Here is a 12,369-nt window from a genome sequence, read left to right on the forward strand (position 1 = left end):
ATCATCGACAACACCTGGGACTTCCTGACAAACCAAACCACCATGAATGTGCGGTGCAGCCACGACGTTCTCTTTGAGCTTTCGACCTGATCAGACGTTGCCACAAAGCGCTACTGTTCACGCATCTGCCAGCGCGTTTTTTTCCCCCGCCTCTCCAGCGGACCTCAGCTGATGAGACAGTCCCTCGATGTGGCCGGACCCCCTTCAGATGTGGCTCATATTCTCTGCCCCCACAGGTGGAGGTTTACGCTCTGAATCATTCCGGTTGTGTTACACGCCATCGTTGTCAGTCACTTGCTTCTAAAATGAAGTTGTCCCAAGTTTTTGTCCCACCTACAGGAGAGCGGATCAGTTTGGGGCAGACGTACTCTGGTGACATCATGGCGAGGGCTGATTCCGGGCTACCAAAACATTTTAAAGGATTAAGTTGTTAGCTGCAATGTGCAGCGTGACAACACAGTCATCATGTGTTTAACCAGCCTACCATCGTTGCATTTTCAGTCTCATTGTTGCACTTTTATGTAGTCATCAGTAAACGACCAACATCTAAATGAGTGTGTTACTCACGCCAGGGGCTGAAAACTGCCCGTGTTCGCTCTGACGAAGCTTCAGGAGACTCATTTACCAAAAGAGAGGAAGAAGGAGGCAACGCCACACAATACTTGGCTCGCTTTCTGAAGGAAATAAGAATGGCTCCATCCATCCAACGGAGAGGACACTTCCTGTCTGAGGTCATTACCAGCACTGCCTCCATAGATCGAGCGTAAGTGGAGAGGACAATTCCTGGTGCCCAGGGTCAAAACGAACAGCTCCAGATGAAGGAGAGTGGACACTTCCTGCACGGGATGGTCAATGGCGGAGACTCCATAGATCCAGCTGAAGTAGAGGAACACTTCCTGGCGTCAAAGGTGACTCTGAATGAGTCCATAGATCAAGAGAAAAGGGCACTTCCTGAATTCAGCTGCTGATAGCAGCTTCCATTGATCTAAAACCTACAGAACAAACACTTCCTGCCTTCATGGGCCTTCTGCAGGTGGAACATGCGCTTCCTGCTGTCAGATGCTAATCCCAAAACCCACAATCAGAAGGTACGACGCCTCTGGAGCTCTTGAGGAAAAACACAACCAAGAACAAAACCTTCATGCCAGTCAGATACAACTAGAAACCAGAGACCGGGAGGCTCCGTCAAGGACAGGGAGTAAACAACCAGTGCAGGATCCAGGAGCTCAAGACTCATCCCTACGATACATCTCAACAAAATTCATCAAAGTCTGTTCGCCGCCATCATTTATTGATTATCAAAAAACAAAGATACATTATATGAAGGAAATGATTTCCAGAAGTCATGATCATCTTCTTTTAACCATTTCACATGGACTCCAGGAACATGATCAGAGCTCGTCGATGACACGTTGCTAAATCCTCAGGATCAAATCACTTCCTTCCTTCCTCTCCAACGAATTCCATTCAAATCTGTCCATGAGTCGAACCAGTCGAGACACAAAGCAACACACGGACACATGCTGCTGATCCAGTCGCCAGCCTGACAAAGAAACACCCTCTAACGCAGCAGCTGCCCGGGGAACGACCACAAAGATGCAGGTTAAATGTTGGCCTCCAAAATAAAGGTTCACTCACTCAAGAAGAAACGTTTCCTTACGCGCACATCAGCAGGATGTCATCACCGTTTCCACGGTGAAGCTGTTGAGGAGCCCAAAACCCGACGGCACTTAGGAGTGACGATGGTTCACACGTATGGAGTTCCACCCCGTTCTAAGACCTGGTTCTGGTTCTAGAACGCTCTCGACTGCAAGTAAACCCCACAACAAAACACAGGGGCAGAACTTTCAAAACCAAACTAATGACAACACCAAGAAAAACCCATCTCAAACGTGCGTTCATGGAACGACTCTGGAGGTAACGGCTCATTGTGTGTAGACATCGCTGACATCACGCAACCAGACTGACCTCTGCTGCTTCCTCCTTCCTACACGAGCGCGGAGACTTCATACGGTCATCATCATCATCTTCATCCTCCTCCTCATCATCATCATCATCTTCATCCTCCTCCTCCTCCTCATCATCTGGTGCAACAAGAGCAGAACCAAACAGATCTGCCTGAGACTGAGATGTGATTTAAATCTAGGATGCGATTTAGGCTGGAGGGATTCTTTACTGAGGAGGAAATAGAAGGAGAGGAACAGAGAGAGAGAAGGAGAGGAAAGAGGAGTGGGAGATGAGCAGGGAAGCTCGTGAAGAAGATGGGTGGAGGGGGTCCTACACCAGAGAGAAATGATGAGAGGAGAAAGAGAAGAAAACTTTAGATGAGAGGATGGAGAGTAGCCAACTGCTGATGGAGGATAGACAGAAGTTGGAGAAAAAGATGAGAAAAGATTAAAAAAAGGAAACAAGATGGTGTAAGAAGGGTGAGAAAGAGGGGGAGGAGACTAGCTAGAGGGAAGGATGAGTAGGAGATTGTAAGAAAGGAAAGACTAGTAAAAGTAGGGACGGAAGAGATGAGGAAGAGGAAGGTAGGGAGGGAGACGAGAGAAGAAATAAAGGGAAAAACAATAAAGAAGGGAAATTATTGGAAAAAGAAAAAACAAAGAAGAAATCAGAGAACAGAAAAGGCCGAGGCAAAGTGTTCGAAGTAGTAACATCCAGTACAGGTTACATTTTGGAAGTAACACTGTGAAAGACAGAATGAAAAACAAAAAAATTAAAGAAGAAGAGGAGACAGAAGAGGAGAAGAAATGATGATGATGATGAGGAGGAGGTGGTGAGAGGAGGAAGAAGAGAAAAGCAAAGAGGCTGATGAGGAGGGGAAGCCGCTTTACTTTCCTTTCACTCAGCTGAATCTCTCCTCTGCATCATCCTCCACACACACACACACACACACACACACACACACACACACATACACACACACACACACACACACTCGCAGCTATCTCGCCCAGCAGCTGTTGATGTTGCTGCCAGCTCTGCTCTGCAGATCCTCGGCTGGAGGAGGTTCTTGGCCGCCAACATCAAGCGGCAAGAATTCATGAGGCAAAAAAAACAACTTTTATTTATTCATCTCGAATGAAGTGAGGAGAGTCTGACTTAAATTTAGAGGGGGGGGGGGGGTCAGTGCTGGGGAAACAGAGTCATGTGTTCCAGATTACAAACACAAATATATACGTATTCACAAATGTTCCTTTTTTTTGAACGAGCGACGTGGGATTCAGGTGCTCTTCAGTGAACAGGAAGTATTTGGAGATTCCCAGAAAGGAGAGAGATCCTCCCAGTCTGGAGGGGAAAGCTGCTGTTTGACACCTGACAAACAAGATGGTGGGCATCACGTGACCACACTCGCCGAGACGCCTCAACTCAAAACCGTAAAAACAACGAGATCCCATCTATCAAGTTCAGACGGGTTCCTCTCAGCAGCCGGGTGTGTCTCATCGCTGGGACTGCAGTCTCCTGATGAACTCGATTCATTTATTTCAGTGAAACTCGGCATGAAAGCAGAATGAGTTGGATAAACACTCAGAGGAGCTGCTGGGAATCCGGCTGACGCGGTGATCATCGGTGCTTTTTCAGGCGACGGACCGTTTGAGTCTGACAGGATGAAGTTAAAGGCGGGGAGAATTTGCATATCACAACATTCCAGTCCTGGAGGGACCTTGAGCAGGAGAATGTGTCTGACATCCAGGAAATGTGTCTGTTGGGCTCATTTCCCCCTGGAGGCGCTGAAGATGGCGGCCGTGAGGAAAAGGCCCTCGGGTGTGTGTTTGCTGGATGTGTGAGAGCCACACCTCTGACCGTCTCAGTTCGGATCAGAACAGCGTGAACCCGTCAGGGGGATCCAAACACCGGAGATCTACCAGGGTGCAGCCCAGATGCTGATCGCTCAACGCTTGTGGAGAGGAGAAGTACGCGGCCTCCTCATCCACACCGCAGTGACATCATACCATCATTGAGGTGCCGTAACAGTGTCCATTTTTTCAAAAGCGGTGTGAAGCGCTGTACTTGGAGCTGTCCAGCTGTGGTCGGATCAGCCAGCAGGCCTGGATCCTCCTCACCACAAGCACAACCGCCTCCAACCTGAATTACCCCTAGACTACCTCAGGCCTCCACAGCTGAGGAAAAGCCCTCCATCACTTGCTTCGTCACTTGTTGCCAGATTTGCTGCAGGGGGGTTTTCTGGGCTCAGGAGGCATCAAATGTAGGAAGAGCGTCACCTGCACTAAAAATGCCCAGAGAAAAGCCCTGCCATGATTTGGTGGAGCAGAAACGAAATCCTCTGTAAGTGAGACGCTCTCATCAGGAATCCGAACGCAGGAGCGAAACATGAGGCTGTTTGTTTCTGATTAGAGGAGCACAACAACGGACCAGCAGCTTTGTTCTGTCACTGACTCTAAATGATCTGCAGCACTGTAGTCCTTTGGCTTCATGTGTCACATTATTTAACTCTTGTCAGAGGCGAGCAACGTCAGACCTAAAAGATTGTTTCAAAGTCTGACAAGCTGCCTTGAAACGCGGCATGATTTACTTCTTATTAGATGAATCCCGGGGACTGTTGAGAGAGTCACAAGACACAAATGTTTGTCGAGTCCATGTGGATTTACTCAGCGTGTATGGTTCTGGTTAGGAACGTAATAGATTCAGCAGGCGCGAGTCCTTCAGCAGCAGACACGCAATACTGTAACAACAGTGACACCTAGAGGACGGGCGCAGGCAGCGCATGCGATGACAGCACAGCGTCCTCCTCCGGGCTCCGGAGACGTCACTGCGTTTGCGTTTCTTTTAAATGTAGTTTGAATTATTCTCTGACGTCACACCGAGAAAGTCCCGCAGGAGAGCCTTTGAAGTTCTTCATCACCGCACGTGTTTCTGTGTGGAACTCATCAGCTGTCCTCACGTGACTCCCACGAGAAACACAAAAGACGGGAGAGCTCGTGGAGGGATCTCAAAAGCAGCAGCAGGACACAACACGCGCGTCACACAACTGACTGTGTGAAAACCACAAGCCATGCACCAACTAGCTCGAGAGAGCACACTTAACCTGTCTATATTTGGGGTCGTTGTCCTGTGTGTGATTCACAGTCCTACTCGTGCATCTGCTTTGGTACAACAAAAAAGAACTTCAATAAACTTCTAAGCAGTACAAAACAGGAGAAAAAAATCTGTACGTGACACGACGTCAGTTGCAAAACACGTCAACTACTGCGGATCCGCTCTCTCATCATGGAGTCAGGAGCCGATGGAGCTGCTGGTTCTGACGGGTTCTGTTCCAATTAGCGCGGAGCCAGGAAGAAAACTACAACTCCCAGCTCGCCACTGGGGCACATAACAACAAGCGAGAGGGAGGCAGCAGCTGGGCGAGGACTGCATAAAGCGAAGGGCAGGGAGGCACACGGGGAGAGACTTTCCTCCACATCCATGGAGCGTTTGTCCGCGCAGGAGGAGACCATCTGACGGGCAGGAATCCGCGCAAAATGGCGAAGAACCAGGAGGTGGAGCGCATCGCTAAGAAGCTGGATAAGATGGTGCACAAGAAGAACACGGTGAGCCCCAACAGTTGCTGCATCCGCACAAAAGCAGCCGGTCAGGTGATGAGCTGCAGCTGGAACTGCTGAGGGAAGCAGAACTGGGGAGACACGCTGCTGTGTATGTGTGTGTGTGTGTGTGTGTGCGCGCGCGCGCGCGTGTCCCCGCTGATCTGCTGATGGTTCTCTGACGCAGAAGCAGACCGCCGCCGTTTGTTTTTGGTGATTTCTGGAAAACAGTTCGGTCGCAAAATCCGGGTCGTGATTGGTCCGCCGGCTGCCAATTAAAGCGCTCACACCTTCGCGCAATTACCCGCCAGCTCAACAGTTCCGGGTCGTTGGATCCTGTTCCACGTCCACGGAGGCTGGAGTCCCTCACGGGAGGGAAGCTGATGATGAAGCAAAAGGGCGTTTTATTTCCTTCCGCAGGAAACGAATGAGTCACTCAGGTGCGCTGAGCGGCCAGCGGAACCTCTCAGCTGCTGCCGGTGACAAGCACTTCACTTCAAATGTGTCCGTGAATAAAGGAGAACATTGAGGGGAGGAATATCGTTCATTATCTGGCGCTCACAATCCAAGTAAGGAAGCAGACCTCAGGCCACGACTACACACCACCACACAGTCAGTAAACACAAACGGAAGACTGGTGTCGAACAGCGTGACACGGCACCTGCAGCACCTCGTGTAGAACCGCAGCATCCTGGGAAATGGTTGCCTGAGCTTCCGCCGTCGCTGTGTTCCCTCCGGGCTCAGGAGAGCCCACGGCGACGCCTTCCTCCTCCTGCCTGAATGCGGGTCTGTAAATCCACAGGTGAAGACGCGTGTGGTTCTAGGCCAGGGGGGTCAGACTGGTCCTGTAAGGGCCTTGTGGCTGCAGGTTTTCATTTCAACCCAGCAGAAGCAACACCTGGTTCTACTTAAACCACCTAAGCTGCGTCCTCACAGCTCGTTTGTTGGATCAGGGGTTGGATTGAAAACCTGGTGCCACAAGGTGCCTACTGGACCAGTGTGACCCCCCTGCCCTCGGCTGAACCATCACTGGGCGCTTCATGAGTGAAGTTATCCTGTATGGAACGGTCCTGGGCTACGACCTCTAGTGGGCATGCTAGTGGTATTACAACTATCTGGAGCACCGGATGATGCACGAGAAACCGTCCCCTCAGGAATAGATTAATTATTATATAATATTTTAAAGGCAAGTAGTTCTGATGTGGTCTGACTGTTCCGAGGGAGCTCGTCCATCTGAGCGAGCTCGCGTTGGATCGCCAAGAACAGAACCTGAATGTTTTTGTCTTCCAGGACGGAGCTCTGGACCTGCTGAGGGAGCTGAAGAACATCAAGATGTCCCTGGAGACTCTGCAGGTTTTTAATTCCCAAGTCTCTTCTGATGAAATCCCTCATGTCACAATCACCATAGCAACCACCGACTCTTAAGTTCTGCCAGAAGCGAGTCTATTTAAACCTGGTTTTGAGGACTGATGTAAGACACTGACAAGGTCGTGGGATTTTATTGTTTTTGTTGTTGTTGATTGATATTTCCTCGCTCCGTCTTCAGTCCACCAGAGTCGGGATGTCGGTCAACGCTGTGAGGAAGCAGAGTTCCGAGGAAGAAGTTCAGACTTTGGCCAAAGCTCTCATCAAGTCCTGGAAGAAGCTACTAGGTAGGTGTGAGGTTCCGCTGGTTAGAAGAGAGAGTTTATGGCTGATAAAAGCAGAATCTGATGCTGAATTGACTGACAGCACGGTTTTTGCTGACACGTCTGTCAGCTGGTCGGCTTCAGGGAATCTGCAGTCTTTTGGATTTGATTGAAATAAAGAACAAGTTATCGATGGATTCAGGATGCAGGGTTTTACGATGCCAGATATTTTGATGTTGTTGAACTGCTTCTGAATCTCTGACGGGGAGAAAAACTCAGCAAAATCTTAAAATAATCACAAATATCTTGGGATACTGATGAGGCGCTCGTGTTGCTGCGCATCTTGTGAGTACTTTGACTCATTGGTTTGTGTGTGTTTTGTCTCCCAGACGGTTCTGACGGGAAGTCGGAGGAAAAGGAGAAGAAGAAGGACGACTCTCCTGTGAGGTCATCGTCCACCTCCAAGGACTCCTGCAGCACCGAGAAAAGGTCATTTGCATAGCGATGATGTCACCGCTTATTTACATCCACTGTTGCGGGGTGAGGTCGTTGTTCAAGGCTGATGGAGTCCGTTTGAATAAAAGTTGATAAACGTTAATTGCACGACCAGCAGATGAGGATCTGAGTGGGCTTTCTTTTTAATGGATGATGACACCCTCCTCATCATCGTCCCTGCTCTTCCTCAGCAGCAAAAAGGCTGGGGAGCCCCCCAACACCCCACCCACCCCCACCCTTCCCCGCGTGGTCACTTCCTTCCCCCCGGCCCCCGTCACCACGGACAGCGTGCGGAACAAGTGTCGAGAGCTGCTGGTGGCGGCGCTGCAGACTGACGGTGAGAATATTCTTTAATTTCTCTGCGGCTATATATATATATATATATATATATATATATAATATATATATATATATATATATATATATATATATATATATATATATATATATATATATATATATATATATATATAATATAATTATACCCATACCCAACATTGGCCTCCTGTTGTCAAGTGTGTGTGTGTGTGTGTGTGTGTGTGTTCCAGGTGACCACAAGACCATTGGAGTTGACTGCGAGCATCTTGCAGCACAAATCGAGGAGGATATCCTTTCCTCCCAGGGAGCTGACGTGTTGCTGTGTGTGGCCGTCACTGGATGACGTCTGACTGTGCGGTTTTGTCATAGCAGTTCCAGCATTCACAGTCTGACACAGTCGTTTAAGCTCATATTCTTTGCCAGTGGAGACTGCAAGTGTTAGCATGCTACGCGGCTAGCGAGCTGCTGCAGCCCTGCGTGGCCAGGGTCCAAAGTGACGAATAACCGAGTAGTTTCTTTGAATTTCTTTGTAGTTAAGACTACTCTTCACAAAGAAGAACGGTCCCGTCCCCCGGTCCATACAGTTGGTGTTCAGGTTTTACCCTCTTAGTTTATATGGTGGGTGGGTTCTACCCTCCTGGTGGGCAGGGTTGGTGGGTTTAACCCACCCTCTGCACTGTCTGTGGGTTTTACCCTCCTGTGTGTCTACCTTGACTTCCCATCGTGCTCACAGATCTTCCAGGAGTTTAAGTCGACAGATATGAAATATAAGACGCGTCTACGAAGCCGCATCTCCAACCTGAAGGACCAGAAGAATCCGGACCTGCGGCGTAACGTCCTGTGTGGCAACATCTCAGCTCAACGCATCGCCTGCATGACTGCTGAGGTCAGTCATGCAGTGAGGGTGTCTGGTCCTCACTGCTCCAAGGGGCCGTTTGAAGGTTAAGAGTTTAATTTGTGTTTGGTTCGGTAAGGGACTGCATTCAGGATTATGTAGTACAAACGTGCGCACGTGCGTGTGTGTGTGTGTGTGTACAGGAGATGGCGAGCGCTGAGCTGAAGCAGATCAGAGAGGCTTTGACTAAAGAGTCCATCAGAGAGCATCAGCTGTCGAAGGTCGGCGGTACGGAGACGGACATGTTCATCTGCAACAAGTGTCATGGAAAGAGCTGCACATACACACAGGTAAGATGCGTGCGTGCACACACACACACACACACATGCACACGCAGAGCGAAGATTCATTTGGAGCCGCTGTACTACGTTTCTGAGAGGTCTACATTTGTGTGGTCTGACAGGTTTGTGAGGACCTCTCGAGTATCAGTGACTGCTGGAGACTTAATACTTTGCTTTAGAGCTGGAATTGAGTTTGAGAGGAGAAGATATGCAAGTTGTAGTGTGAGGGAGGGAAAGAGAAACGTTGGAATAGCCAATTATCAGCTCATGTGGAATAAAATGTGTAAGAATGAATTGCAATCCCCTGAAAATCCTGGAGTCTGAGTTTGGACCGAGGCCCGTGTTCACAAAAGATCCTGAGACAGAAAGAAGCTCCTAACTTGATGCTTTAGGAGAAACTCTGAGGCAAGAGTGTTGAACAGTTATTGCTTCTTTTTATTGTTGCGCTGGAATCTTACAGATGAATTACAAAGAATCCCTACACGGCTGCTGTTGGCGATGCACCTTATAATCGTGTGTGTGTGTGTGTGTGTGTGTGTGTTTAAAGGTGCAAACTCGCAGTGCTGATGAGCCCATGACCACCTTTGTGTTGTGTAACAGCTGTGGCAACCGATGGAAGGTAAACAAACACACTAACACTTGAAGATGTTCGAAGGTCTCAACAGCTGATTGTTGTAATTTGGGGAAACGTTCGTTAAAAACAAAAACAATTGAGCATGTTGTGAAAATGAGACGCGCATCAGTTTGGTCGCTCTTCAGCCTCCACATCCAAAGTGAATGACAAATTATTAGTTGTGATTGCTGTAATGCATTTTGGGAAACAGACAAAACTCAGGATTGCTGGAGTGAAATTCCCAGCACTGCGCGAAAAAGTCCTGCCACAAGATGGCAGCAGAGGCTAAACTCTGCCACTGTCTGCTAATTTCTGTACCTCTTGTGTGACCTCGTTTCCTTCAAGCTCTCCTCCCTGGCTTCTCCAGAAATGCTCTACTTCTACGTCTTAGATTCATTGTTTGTCTCACTTCTCTTCTTTGTCTTCTCTCTTTCACTTGTTTTCTTCTTTTACACCTCCATGGGTTTGCTCCAGACCACGCCCCCAGCCCCTTTGTTTACATGACATACCTGTCCTTTTCACCCTTCTGCTCCATCTCTTCCCCCCTCCTCACTTTTGCTCCCTTCTCCTCACACTCTTGCCAGCCCCTCCCTCCTTCCCTTATTTAGCTCCCGACTGGAGGTCAAGGTGAAGCGACTAATTTGAGAAGCCGGTGGTTTGTGGGAAGTTGTGTTTTTGTCGTATCAGCTGTTGGAGGGAGACAATGTGGACGCTCAGAAAGATGGCGTGGCGCTCCAACCCTGGGGCAGAACGATCTTTTACAGTAGAGACGCAAACACTGTTGCTGATGTTGTAAAATCATTGTGCAGCTTCACTTTTAGTTCCAGCAAATATGAATAAATCACATGTGGGTGGTTCGTCTCACCTCCGCTCTGCCCAGACGCTGCTGCTCCGCCAAAACCTGACGGACATCACATCAGAATTAACCAACAGACGCAGTGAGGAATAAATCTGCTAGCAACTAAAACCAGATGTAAATGGTCTAAATGTAAGTTTTTTAAATCAGCTTTGCGTCCGTCTCACGAAGAAATGAATGCCCTTCGCGTGCTTGTTAGCCGTCTGAACGCTGGCGTCGCTTCAAACGCTGAACCTAATCTCGGATGAGACTGCAGGTCAAGATTAGCCCTCAGAGCCGGGATTAAACCTGAAGATCAGTGTGAGGTGCAGCTCGGCACACGTCATGTTTTCCAGTCAGAAATATGTAGTAAACATTGAGTTTTGGTTTGGAGAATGATCGAAGTGCTAAATGATAATGAGAGACGTCTCATATCAAGCGCAGCTCAAAATGCTCCATAATAAAAGCAAAACAGTTGGATTTCAGTACTGTACGATTATCATGAAACCATGAAGGCTAAACACAAACGGTTTGGTTGAAAGCCGTCAGAATTAAGGAAAAGAAGCAGAGTTAAGATAAGAGAATCACAGATGCAAGATAAAGACGAATGAGTCGGTTGCAGCGAGACCAAAAAAGTAGGTCTTGAGCTGCTTCTGCTTTGAACGTGTCGAGTTTAAACGTACATCAGGTTTCCCCCGCGTACAAGTTTGCCTCTGGAGTTGTTGTAGGAATTGAACTGGAGTTGTGATAACATTGTTAAACTAAAGAATCCACCAAAATGCCGCGCTGACACGCCACGACCACATTCCCCCCCTGGGATTTTGGCCTCAAAAACCTTTGATTTTCGAAGAGTTTTGGTGAACTGCAGCTGCGAGGTTCTCTAAAAACCAGTAAAAGTGAGGAGTTTTCACAGATGAACCTCTTCTTTCTTTCTTTTTCAGTTCTGTTGAAGATGACACGTGTGACGTTTTTATTATCCCGCCATGACGCAGAATATCTAAAGGGATTTGCATTTGGATTTGAGTTTAGTTTTTTCTTTATTTTGTATATTTTTATACATATATATCTATCTATATATATAAAACTTAAAAGCTGTAATATATTTGGAGAAAAAAAGATATGCCAGTTCATGTTGTCTATTATGTTTTTGTATGGAGCAATAAGTTAATTTTGGACAGTAGATGAAGCTTTATGCCGGATATATAAACACATTTAGGCCTTGTGGAATCAGTGGATGTGCCTTTCTTTGCCATGTTGTGCTGCCACATATTTTGCCCTTAACATTTATATTAAAGTTGCTCTTGGATTAAGAAATCCCTCTGGCTTCCCACTTCTTCAGCTTCTTGCTTTTTTTCATGGAGAAAGTGAAACGTGGTAGAAACCGGACCAGGAATTGGCAGAGGAGTGACGGCGTTTCCCCGGCATCCCAACCTGCTCAAAGATGATGTTTGATACTGAAGACTTTGGTTCAGTTTTGACACAACTTGATTTGCAATAATGTGGAAAAAGTAGTTGGCAAAGTTTAATTTTAATGAATAATTTACTTCATGTTTTTAATTTAAAATAACAGTCATCATTAAAAATACCCATGACGGTGATGAGAGATCTCTCCACTAAGTTGTGTTAAAGGTCAAAAAGCCTGGAAACTGTTGCGTTCATATTTTTGCTGTTGAGCCTAAGCTTGTGTTTCTGAGTGTGTGTTGTGCTTTTCTTGGCTCTCAAACACACACACGTTCACACACTGCTAGCAAAGGCATCAGG

General features: G+C 47.6%; 1 protein-coding gene and 1 long non-coding RNA gene across 7 annotated transcripts; one reads left to right on the top strand and one right to left on the bottom strand.

The window, feature by feature from the left end:
- Positions 1-1,284: 1,284 nt before the first annotated feature.
- Positions 1,285-6,549, bottom strand: LOC147255392 (uncharacterized). Of its 2 annotated transcripts, XR_015117808.1 has the most exons (4): positions 6,205-6,549; positions 1,969-2,084; positions 1,661-1,807; positions 1,285-1,573 (listed from the first exon to the last, which is right to left on the bottom strand). It is a non-coding gene; the product is annotated as an uncharacterized LOC147255392 (long non-coding RNA). The 2 variants fall into 2 exon arrangements; XR_015117807.1 differs by having other exon boundaries at positions 1,285-1,807.
- tcea2 (transcription elongation factor A (SII), 2) lies at positions 4,862-11,908 on the top strand. Of its 5 annotated transcripts, none has more exons than XM_086213073.1 (11): positions 4,862-5,552; positions 6,834-6,896; positions 7,090-7,195; positions 7,561-7,660; positions 7,858-8,003; positions 8,215-8,271; positions 8,716-8,870; positions 9,023-9,169; positions 9,708-9,779; positions 10,654-10,761; positions 11,550-11,908. In XM_086213073.1, exons 1-10 carry the CDS (start codon positions 5,484-5,486, stop codon positions 10,720-10,722), a joined length of 984 nt encoding a protein of 327 aa, XP_086069199.1. In that variant the 5' UTR covers positions 4,862-5,483; the 3' UTR covers positions 10,723-10,761; positions 11,550-11,908. The 5 variants fall into 5 exon arrangements, with proteins under 5 accessions (XP_086069199.1, XP_086069200.1, XP_086069201.1 ...); XM_086213074.1 differs by having other exon boundaries at positions 7,861-8,003; XM_086213077.1 differs by lacking the exon at positions 4,862-5,552 and adding an exon at positions 5,845-6,345.
- Positions 11,909-12,369: the final 461 nt, after the last annotated feature.

The sequence above is a fragment of the Aulostomus chinensis genome, chromosome 9, assembly GCF_037954235.1.
Source record: "Aulostomus chinensis isolate RoL2024-O1b breed Wild chromosome 9, RoL_Achi_v1.0, whole genome shotgun sequence".
In the NCBI taxonomy this organism is placed as follows: Eukaryota; Metazoa; Chordata; class Actinopteri; order Syngnathiformes; family Aulostomidae; genus Aulostomus; species Aulostomus chinensis.

Bases quoted from the DNA above. Each gene is read 5' to 3' on its own strand.
- tcea2 (XM_086213073.1), top strand. From the start codon at position 5,484: ATGGCGAAGAACCAGGAGGTGGAGCGCATCGCTAAGAAGCTGGATAAG. The intron at 7,196-7,560 runs GTAGGTGTGAGG...TTTGTCTCCCAG, and splicing joins GTCCTGGAAGAAGCTACTAG to ACGGTTCTGACGGGAAGTCG. The intron at 8,004-8,214 runs GTGAGAATATTC...TGTGTGTTCCAG, and splicing joins GGCGGCGCTGCAGACTGACG to GTGACCACAAGACCATTGGA.